This window comes from Gossypium arboreum, chromosome 9 (assembly GCF_025698485.1).
Source record: "Gossypium arboreum isolate Shixiya-1 chromosome 9, ASM2569848v2, whole genome shotgun sequence".
Lineage (NCBI taxonomy): Eukaryota > Viridiplantae > Streptophyta > Magnoliopsida > Malvales > Malvaceae > Gossypium > Gossypium arboreum.
In genome coordinates, this window is record NC_069078.1 from 72,664,412 (window position 1) to 72,676,201 (window position 11,790).

An 11,790-nucleotide genomic window follows, 5' to 3' on the forward strand; every position below is an offset into this window, starting at 1 on the left:
ATGCTGTTTGTGTGTCACTTACAGTATTGTAATACGTTTCACTTAAATACTTTATTTAAATTTAAATAAAAATATTTAACGTAATTTTAAATTTCACAAACAAAGTTAGGCATGAATAAATACTTTATCAAAGTGTTGTAAAATATTAAAATAAATATTTAAAAAAACACTTGTCAAATATTCAAAGCTACTTGTAAAATAAATAAAAAATTACATTATAAATTTACCAAATACTAATCCATTTAAATTTATAATAAATCTTAAATTTTAATACATTTCAAATTATAATATGGGTTTTCAGTATAGATAATGTATTTCAATTTATGATACATCGTGAAAATAATATCAACATAATATTATACAAATGCATCAATATTTACTTAACACAATTTATTAACGTTTAAAATTTATATAAATATAATACATTAAATATGATGTAATATAATATACAAATTTTAAGAATGTAATTGTTAGGAATGTAAATAAAACATTTGATAATAGTAATGCATTAATTAAAATCTTAAGGAAGTTACATTGACATGTCGATTTGTTACACACTTTATTATAATATTTTGATAATTTTTGAAATTATCCTTATTAAATAAAATACAAATTATTAGTTTGAATATTTTCCAATAGTATTTGTTATTAACAAAACAAATTCATATTTTAAATAATATTAATTTATTTTGTACAAAATAATATATTTCTTTTTGTACTTTTAAGATTCGTGATTGTTCTCTCAACAAGATTGTCTTCAAAACTTGAATTTCATTTTCTTTTGAAATGCTATCTGTATCAACACTTTATGATTATAAAATAAATTATTAAAGTTTGTTGAAATTGGAATGTAAATTAAAATTTTGATTTAGTAACATTTAAAATAAAATATTTTTAATTTAGTACTTTGAAATTTATTGTATAAGAATTATCTTTCCAACTATGTAAGAAAATTACGTTTTCATCCAAATTTAAAAAAAAAGAAAAGAACACAAACATTTCATTGTTTTAAAGCACCGTGAAATTTAATGATTTTTTTAGCATATCACCTATAGACCTATGATATTGATGAATTAAATTTCATAAAAGTGAACATTTTTATAATAATAGAATCCTCTTTTAAGGTGGAGAGGAAAGTGGAAAAATATTGAGAGGGAAGGGGGTTTTCAGTTTTGAACAAATCCCAACAAGTAGAGATAAATGTAGTATATAGTTTTGGAAGATAGCTAAGCTTACTTGTCTCTTTGTCTTAATATACATGTAATAGAAAGGAGATTATTAGCTAAGCTTACTTGTCTCTTTGTCTTAATATATGTAATGGAAAGGAGATTAGTTAATACAAATTGTATGGTGATGGGTTTTGAAAAATCAAAACTTGGGAAATCCCAATTAGGGACAGCTGAGCTGAGCTGAGCTTTCACACATAAAAACCCCACTAGGAAACAAAACTGAAGAAGAGCCCATTCTTTGGTTTGTCTTTGTTAGGGCATGTTTGGCTTCTTCTTTGGTTTGGGAATCTGTTAAAAAGGCAGAGTCTTTGAGAGAGATGCCAAACCCTTCCCTGATTCCCTATCCACCTAATGCAAAGACAAAACTAAGCATTTAAAATAGAGTTTGGGTTAAGTTTTTTGATTTAATTGAAGAGGAAACTTGAGGGAAAGTAAAGACAAAGGTTGAGAAAAAAGATAAGGCTTTACTCAGAAAATTCCATATTCCACTGAAAGAGGGAACGACAACAAATCATAAAAGGACAAAGCTTTCCTTCACGCATTGTCGACAACCTTGCCATGAGATGAGCAACGCCCCCATCGCTTAGCTAATACCATTCTCCTTTCTTTCCTCCCCCCTCCCCCCCCCCCTTCCCCCTCTGCCTTCCAGAAGTATTCAGAGTCTGCCTTTGAACCCTCTTTTGACTCCATTTAAAACCCAGAAAAGAAAAGTTCTTTCTTCACATTTCGCTTGAATTACAGATTCCAATCTTGGGGAATTTTATGTGCTTTCTTTTGGGTTTTTGATCAGTTGCCAAACCCAGTAAGGATTCCGCTCAACCCGTCTTCTTCTGTAATATATACATACACATATATATTCATTTGGTGTTACTTTCATGTACTTGTCTTTGGGAAGAACTCATCTTTCATTGTTTTTTTTCCAAAAGACTATTTGGGGTTGTCTTACTTCTTTTTTTTTGTTAGATCCTAAAGGATATTTGGTCTGACGCATTTATCAGACTTCTAAATTTTCAGGTAACCTATAGATTACTCCAAATCTGGGTTTGTTTTGGTTAAATTTGTAAAGTTTAACCATCTTTTGGTAATTCTAGTTCATGCTAAATTTCGATCTTGCATGAAACTTTGTTACTTTACTCTTTAGTGAAAAGAGACCAAAAGGTTGTGCCAATGTTCCAAGACGAATCATCGTCTGTAACATCATCATCATCGCCTCTCCAAGTTTTCTCCATGATGTCACTCTCACCTAACTTAGGATCACCCTATCCTTGGCTTAGAGAGTTAAAATCAGAAGAAAGGGGGTTGTATTTGATCCATTTACTGCTCACTTGTGCTAATCATGTAGCAAATGGTAGCCTTGAAAATGCTAATATTGCACTTGAGCAAATATCCCAACTCGCATCCCCCGATGGTGATACTATGCAGAGAATGGCTGCATATTTTACTGAGGCCCTTGCTGATAGAATCCTCAAAGCCTGGCCTGGTCTTCATAAGGCCCTCAATTCCACCAGGATTACTTTGCTTTCTGAAGAAATCCTTGTTCGGAAACTGTTTTTCGAGTTGTTCCCCTTCTTGAAGGTGGCCTTTGTTCTTACAAACCAAGCCATAATCGAAGCCATGGAAGGCGAAAAGATGGTTCATATAATAGATCTCAATGCAGCTGAACCTGCGCAGTGGGTTGCACTTATTCAAGCTTTGAGTGCAAGGCCTGAAGGGCCGCCTCATTTGAGGATTACTGGCATTCATCAACAGAAAGAAGTGTTGGATCAAATGGCTCATAGAGTGATTGAAGAAGCTGAAAAATTGGACATCCCCTTTCAGTTCAATCCGGTTGTTTGCAAATTAGAGAATCTCGATGTTGATAAATTGCGTGTTAAAACTGGGGAGGCACTGGCAATCAGTTCTGTTCTCCAACTGCATTCATTTTTGACTTCTGATGATGAACTTCTTCGGAAGAAATCGCCATTGGGATCGAAGAATTTGAATGGAATTCACTTGCAAAGAGCCCTGCAGATGAACCAGAGCACTTTAGGCGAGTTGCTTGAAAAAGATATGGTTAATGGATACAGCCCTAGCCCGGATTCGGCCTCATCATCACCGCAATCTTCAACTGGATCAGTGAAGGTAGATAGCTTCCTTAATGCATTGTGGGGTTTGTCACCGAAACTGATGGTGGTAACAGAACAAGATTCTAATCATAATGGATCTACTCTAATGGAGAGACTATTGGAATCTCTTCACTCTTATGCAGCATTGTTTGATTGTTCAGAGTCCACGGTCTCGAGAACATCTTTGGAGAGACTTAAGGTGGAAAAGATGCTGTTCGGAGAGGAAATAAAGAACATAATAGCCTGTGAGGGAGCTGAGAGGAAGGAGAGACATGAAAAGCTTGAGAAGTGGATACAAAGGCTCGATTTGGCTGGTTTCGGGAATGTTCCTTTGAGTTACTATGGGATGCTGCACGCAAGGAGATTGTTGCAGGGCTATAACTGTGATGGGTATAAAATGAAGGAAGAGAATGGCTGCATCATAATTTGCTGGCAAGATCGACCGCTGTTTTCAGTATCAGCTTGGAGGTGTAGGAAGTAAATTATGGAAAAACATGTAGTTTCAGCCCTGGTATGGTATCTGAGTTGGGTTTTTTTTTTTTTCCTTTCATTTTTAGCAAATGAAATCGAAGGATTTTGTCATGTAAAGGAACTCAAATTACTGATATTTGGGTTGTACTGGTTAAAAGTTTTTAAGTTCAATGTACAGTTGTTTATTTGGCTCTCTCTGAATGTTGGAAATGAAATATTGATGAGAGATCAGATCATACAAATTAAAACAATGAATGCTTGAAACTTGAACACTATTTCTATGCAGCCTGCAACTTATGGGGCTAAGCTCCCCTACAGTGCTGAAAACTCATTCTATATCGCTTTCCCTTCCAACCAATTCTTTGCCAATTACATGAGTTGGCCCAAGTGTTTCATAGAAATTGTGAAGGCAATGAAGAGTTATCCTGGCTCACAAAGGGAGTATATGTTTTATAGCTTTTGACAAGTTATACATAAATGCCTTTTCATTCTTTGTATTTGATGACTTGTTTTGAAGTATACACATTCACTCCAATTCATAGTAATAATCACCCTTTTTGGTGTTTTTCTTTGAATTGCTTGTTTTGTCAATAGTCAATACTCTACTTGCCGCTGTTCCTTTTCATTTCAAATAATATAATTCCCCATTTCATTAAAGATAAATGGGCCAAGGTTGTTTTTATATAAAGAAATACTTGGGTCTTTTTTAATTTCCTCCTTTTCTATTCCTTTTGTTCTTCCTTACATTAATTTTGGTGTAAGACCGATCCTTGCAAGAAAATTGTTTTTACAAAAACCTCCATAACTAAATTACTTTAAAACTAATGAATCACTCTTTTATATACTGAATTTTTTTTACACCCTGTGTATAGCAGGAGAAGGTTAAATATTTTAGCCATTTGAACACAAGAAAGGAATAAAGATGAAAGAAAACTAGTCATTTGAATAACCTAGTGGTTTTCTGATAATTCCCAGTTTGTAAATTACTCTAGTGGTTTTCAAAACATATTTTATCAATTACAGAAGTTCCTGCAATTTTGAATGGTAAATACAAAGTCCCAAACAAAGAATAAAAAATTTAGTAACCAATATGCAGAAACTCGGCAATAGATTTAGTCAGATATGACTTGACAACTATTTGTTATCCCAAGTGTTATACATATCTTTTTCACATCTAATTCCAAGACCAGAAAGACAACTTACTGGTTAGCAATGCAATTTGATTACACGAGCTAACCTCTCAAAGAAAATGGGGCACATATTTGTGCTGAACATGATGACGTCCCTCATCCACTCCGGTGCCACTCTCTCAAATGTCCCTAATGACAATACCCGGTACACCAACTCGGCTTCCTCTCCGCTTGTTTTGTTTATCCACGTTAGGCTGAATGAGTATCCTGTTTTGTTCATCCAGAATCAAATAATGAAATTCATTTCTTGTATGCAGCAGCTAATTCTTGAATAGTCATGACTATCAAAAACACACTGTACATATGCACGTATGGAAATACTCAAAATTCAATGAACTGAGTACGATTCTCAAGTTAAGAGTTACCACTTGATTGATGCAGAGCTAAAATGCATGGTCCTTCAGTTTGATTAACAATGGAGATTTTCATTCCCACTAAGCACTCAATAAGAGCTTGAAACAGACAAGTACTGCAGTCAGTGGCATTTGCACTTATACGGCCCTTACAGCATTGTGGCTGCATAAACATCCAAAATAATTAATACAGGTGTAGAAACTCACATCTTTTGAGTAAAGAAATGCTCAATTGAGGCCATACCAGCTGAGCATGTGCAAGAACCTCACTAGACAAAGCTTTCTCAGGAAGCTCTTCAGTAAATGTACTCAATGTGGCAACTTTACGGTTAGCTGAACCAGGAGAAACAATGCTGTCTTCTGTTTCAGCAGCAGAATTCCTTCTACGCTTTCTTGTCATAATTCGAGTGGAGTTACCAGAAACACTTTGTGGTGCAACTTGTGCACTTCCAGGGGGGACTGTTGGTATAATATCTCTTGTGCCACCCTTAACACGTGCCTCTTCGTGTAGATTTTGCAGCCTAGTAACTTCGTCAGAAAGTGCTTTATCTGCCATAAATTTTAGCATTCAGTAAAAATAGAAGAGCCATAGAATTGTTTGATGGTTTCACTAGAAAGTTGAAACAAAAAAAGGCAAGTCATCAGAGAAGTTACAAATTAGATCCTTTTTCCCCCAAAAAGGTAAAATTTCTCTGAAATTTATATATAATTCAGCCAATAATTACCAGTGTCTGCACATTTATTTATCTTATTATGTTTTCGAATGCACCATTTACAAATTATGATACTTTCTTTCAAATTCGTATATGTCTAGTCAATGATTGAGGCGTTCAAACAACACTTGACTTCGTATGCTAGAATTTTAAGAATATTATGAAGAATTCATGTAGAATTCTAAAGAAGAACTTAATGATGAAATTTTCTTAATATTTTGAAATTTACCGCCTGATTTACCAGCCTTATATACACAGCATTAAACTATAACAACAAAGAAAATCTCACCCAAAAGCTCTCCTAAAGAATCAAATTAGCTGTAAATAATCTCCTATAATTTAGTCCATCAAATCCCTTCAATCAAATCCCGATACTCTAGGAATAAGAATCCCGACCACAATCCCCAATTTACACACTCCACCTCAAGCTAGAGAATATATGCCAACCATTCCCAACTAGAAAAAATGCACATCAAATTGGGGTCTCAAGGTGACTTGTAAGGATATCCGCAATCTACTGTCATATAGGTATATACACAACTTAAATATTCCCATCCGCACATTCCAACTTTGAGGATTCCTTATCAGTTCCTTTGAGTTAATCCAGTCCATCCCATTCCAACCCTAAACTTGTAGTCCACCCCTTACCTGAACCTATGCTCAATCCTGATCCTGAGACAACCTCACATGATCCTACTCCCATAATTGATTATACTCCTAGGGATGCAAGATTTGACACAGAACTAAGAAATATAAAACTTAGAACTTTGTGAAGTTCCAAACAGTTTAAAAGCCAATAGGTTACATGCGTGTACACTGTGAAGTATAGAGTGACAGATCAACTAAAAGATATAAGACAAAATTGGTTACAAAAACTTATACTAAACGTACAATATCGATTATTAGGAAACATTTGCTCCTATTGCACAGATGAATACCTTTAGAATATTACTATCACTAATAGCTATTTTTGGTCAGGAATTGCAATTTGATGTCAGAAAAGCTTTTTTGCATGGAGAATTTGAAGAGGAAATTTATATGCAAATTCCACCAAGGTATGAAAAGAATGCGTGGTTACTCATTTAATGTGTAAGCTCAAAAAGGCATTGTATGGCCTTAAGCAATCACCACGAACAACGTTTTAGTGACTTGCGAGAGTTAAGTTAGCAATGGGTAACAAACAAAGTCAATGAGATCACACATTTTTCATCAAACACTCTTCTTTGTGAGGAGTTACAATTCTCTTAGTGTATGTTGATGACATGATTGTGTCTAGAAGTGATAATAAAGAGCAACAGGTTCTAAGCCAAAGGTTAGCTAAGGAGTTTGCGATTAAAGCATTAGAGAGACTAAAATATTTCCTTGGGATTGATGTTGCACCTTTCTCAGTGGAAATCTCATGACATAAAAAACTAAGCAAAATGTGATGGCTCGCTCAAATGCAGAAGTTGAATTCCAAGCAATTGCTCATGGTGTGTATGAGCTGAGATGGCTAAATATCATCCTAGATGACTTAAAAGATTAAGATGGATGGTCCAATGAAACTCTAAGAAATTTGCAATTAGTATAACTCATAACCCAGTGCAATATGATTGAACCAAACACTTTGAGATTGACAAGCAATTCATCAAGGAGAAACAGAAAAGTGATTTGATTTGTACATCTTATGTGTCTATCCAAGGCCAAGTGTTAATATTCTTACAAAGGGATTAAGTCTCAAGTTTTGAGAAGTTTGCATCAAAGTTTTGAGAATATCTATTCACAAGCTTGAGGGGGAGTGTGAGAAAACGTGCTATTAAGAAATATTCTAAGACAATAGTTTAGAAGTATTTTTAGGAGTTCAATCCTCTAACTTATTCTCCGATTTCCTACCTGATTTCATGTATTTGTTAATTAATTAATTAATTCCATTTCTTAATTCTTGTTATTTAGAGAAACAATGTGTATATATAAGAATCCTATTGCTGAATAAAACATAATCAGTTTTACCTCAAATGAGAAAACAGATACAAATAACTCATCACTACTTACACTTCTGGCTCTCTTCAATCAAAAGCTTTTGGTATTCTACACATTGCTTGTCCTTGCTAGACCTACAATATTACGTCCATGCAAAAGTTCAAGGAAGTAGACACTGGCATCCTAACATGTAGAAGCCAAAAGTGAAAACTAAAATTACTTACATTATAGAGGCCACTTCACTTCTCAACTCATTAACTTCAGCATTTAACTTGTCATTTTCACTCTTCAAGTGTTGTATCAACTCCTCTGCAGCTGCAACAAGAGAAAGCAAACAACTAAGCATTTTGAAGGTATCCTAAATGATTGTTCAAGTTTGTTTAACCAGTAATAAAGCAACTGGAAAAATTGACAAGGTAGTGAGACAGAACCTCTGTTAATGTTTGGCTCATTTAATCATTAGAAGTACAACAAGCATTTATAGACTCAAATGCAATCCATTAGCAAGCAGTTTGGTTCCTTCTATGGCCTCATATTCATGGTTATAACTTATAAGAATCAATTTATTGCTTTAACACACAAGACTAGAATGCCATATGTTCTTCACATCTAGAGCATGGGCCTTAAATATTGGTTCAACTATCAGAACAAGGTTATGTGGAATCTATTATAGCTAGTTTCTACCATCACAAACAAATCAAATTTGGAGATGCTAAAGTCACAACTATACCTTCCATGAGATGATAGTCATGCAAGGGGTGATCACAATCCTGAAATCCTGTACCTATTTTAGAGCTTTTCATTATGTGAAACTATTTGTTACAAATTCTTGGGCAAAGACTAAGTACATGATATTAGGCTTAATTCTAGGATGGATTTTATTTTATTTATTTCTTTTCTTTTCTCTTTTAGACTATGGATATATATAGGCTCACCATAGAGATGAAATAGAACAAGTTTCTCTCCATCTCTTCTATCTTTTTCACTATCATATAAGATAAATCAAGTCATTAAACAATTGACCTCAAGATTATCTTACATTTCACTAGGAAGGTCCAAAATAAGAACCTATCTTTACTGTAAGAGACAAAATCAAGTCATACTTATATTTTGTTGTATTTCTATTATGTACACAAAATAAAAATGAGGAAAAACAAAGAGAAGACTTGAGAGATTCACAAAAAACATAAAGACAGAGGGGAAAAAAAAAAAAGAGTAACTATAACATGAAGATATACTGACCACGCACATAATTTAAGAATTTCTCTTCTTGATCTCTATGTATGTCATCCATTTCGGACAGTTTTCTCTTCTGAAAAATAAATGAAAATGAAAATCATATTAAAAGAATAGATAAAAGCTGCATTTGCTTCTCACCAGATGGGGGAAAAACGAATCTAAATTTCCACTTAAAACTAAGATAAATCGTAAACACCTAGCAGCTGAATCTTATTCCACTTTGACGAGAGAGAAAAAAAAAAAAACATTTCGCTCTTTTCTTCAGTTCTACTGACAACCAAACTAATAAAATTGTATGACAGATCTATAAAGGAAGGGGGGAAAAGGTAAAATCTAAGTTTATCGTTAAAAAGAATTAGGGGAAAGAGGAGTTGCGATACCTTGAGTTTGTCATATTTGTCATAAAGTTTTGCATATAAAGACTCCATCTGCAAAACAAGTAAAGGAACAGCTATTTAATTCGTACATACAGAAAATGAATCAAGAAAGAAAATAAATCTTAAAATCTGTAACTTGGGAATCAGAACTCAAGTGCTTAAAGAAACCCTTGTTTTCGCGTTCAAAATATATAACTACAAGAAACGAAATGGTAAAGGGAGGAAACAAAATTAAGCCTTTCTAAAGGGGACAAGATAAGTAACTCTTCCTTTTTCTTTTCGTTGTGTTTTCCTTCGTTTTCTAAGCAAACAAACAGAAAATAACGAGAAGAAAGAGAAACTAAACGGCAATGATTATGAATTGATGATATGAAAATGCTAAAATTTAGAAGATCGAAAGAGAGTTTTTTTAAACTTTTACCCCTGTTTGGTAGTCTAGAAAACGCGGGAAAATGGATTTCAAAAATCCAGAAACTAAGCTCTCTGTTGTTCGGCTACTGCACTTAACTTGCTGAAGAGTGAAGAAGAAGCGTTCAAGTGAAAACGATAGGAGTTTTCTATATAAAAATTGGGATAATGTCCAAAATTGCTCCTCAACTTTGGTTAATGTACAGTATTATACATTAATTTAGATTTGTGTAATTTTATTTTGATTCAATTTCACAAATTATTAACATAATTGATCGGTTCTATTGGGTTTTTCAAAATCAAATTAACCAACTTTAACATGAAACAACTTACTTTAGTTGAAAAATCAACCAAACTAAACCGATTTTAGTTACTGGATTGGGTTTATATGTTTATATATCTATTATAAAATATAAAATATAAATATATTTCAATAATTTTAAAATAATATAAAATAAGTTGATTTTTCGATAGGTATATTTATGAAATCCAAAAATTGATAACCGACTAAATTAAGCAACTAAACTGATGTCAAAACTAACCAACCTGTCTCCACCCGATTAAACCGAAATAAAAAATACATAATGGGTCAATTTTTTTTTAGTTTTTTGATTAAGACAGAAACTTACTCTCCCCTAAATACAATTATTAGTATAACATCATTTTATATTAATATATTACATATACAAATAATTATATTTATTTTTAAAAATAATTTGACATGTTTATTTTTATGTGTATACTTGAATCAAAATTAAAGTTTAATATATACATTTAAACTCGACATATTTAAGGGACAGGGGCAAGTAGGGCCTTGGCCCACAAAAATAAAAATTTGTTATTTCAGTCCCTCATAAATAATAAAATTGTAAATTAATATATGGTGAAATTGCACTTTGACCATCAAAAATAAAAATTACTATTTTAGACTCCTCATAAATAATGAAATTATAAATTACTATATAGTGAAATTGCACTTTGACCCTAAAATAAAAAATCTTTTAGTCCCTAAAAAGGATGAAATTATAAATGAATAAATGATAAAATTATGTTTTGACCTCTCAAATTTTTATAATTAATTCTTGGTACATCCTAAAAAAAAAAATCTAGATTCACCCCTAATTTGAACTACAATTAAAGTTTCATGTGTATAATTACACCAAACCAAAGTTCATGCATCAAATTGCACATTGAACCAAAGTTTATATATAGTTTTGATAGGGATAAATATCAAATTTATACATAACTTTTAGACCAATATGCAATGTCATAAATGAACTTTGGTTTGTGCGATTTTATACATGAAACTTGAATTGTGGTTCATATGTATACATGAAACTTTGATTTTCATTCAATTGTGCACCACCATTTAAAGAAATAAATACATACATTTATTTTCATATTGGGTTAATATAATTGTTTGTGTATGCAATATATCAACGTAAAATGATGCTAATTTGATAATATTATCAATGATCTGTAAAATTGAATCAAACCTAAATTTCAAGTATAAAATCAGACAAAATCAAATTTTATATATAACATTAGACATTGGATCAAAGTTAATGTATAGTTTTGCTATTTATCCTTAAAAAATGTGATAAGGACGATGTGTACGAAACAGGATCGCAAATTTGTCCAAGTCGCAGATTTAACTTAGGGCTTTGGATGATCAGAAAGAAGATTATATTTTGACACAACCTTAAATGCAAATAAATCAAAATCTGATCTAAAATTTAAAAGGGC

General features: G+C 32.6%; 2 protein-coding genes across 2 annotated transcripts; one reads left to right on the plus strand and one right to left on the minus strand.

Annotated features, from left to right (window-relative positions):
• The first annotated feature begins 1,254 nt into the window (after nucleotides 1-1,254).
• On the plus strand, nucleotides 1,255-4,056 carry LOC108454289 (scarecrow-like protein 3). The gene has a single exon (XM_017752703.2). The coding sequence runs from the start codon at nucleotides 2,397-2,399 to the stop codon at nucleotides 3,813-3,815; it is 1,419 nt and encodes a 472-aa protein (XP_017608192.1). The 5' UTR covers nucleotides 1,255-2,396; the 3' UTR covers nucleotides 3,816-4,056.
• A 744-nt stretch (nucleotides 4,057-4,800) lies between these two features.
• LOC108455711 (uncharacterized) lies at nucleotides 4,801-10,225 on the minus strand. Its single transcript, XM_017754247.2, has 8 exons — nucleotides 10,058-10,225; nucleotides 9,640-9,687; nucleotides 9,263-9,332; nucleotides 8,245-8,335; nucleotides 8,093-8,154; nucleotides 5,593-5,897; nucleotides 5,361-5,511; nucleotides 4,801-5,202 (listed from the first exon to the last, which is right to left on the minus strand). The coding sequence occupies exons 2-8, from the start codon at nucleotides 9,685-9,687 to the stop codon at nucleotides 5,012-5,014; spliced, it is 918 nt and encodes a 305-aa protein (XP_017609736.1). The 5' UTR covers nucleotides 10,058-10,225; the 3' UTR covers nucleotides 4,801-5,011.
• Nucleotides 10,226-11,790: the final 1,565 nt, after the last annotated feature.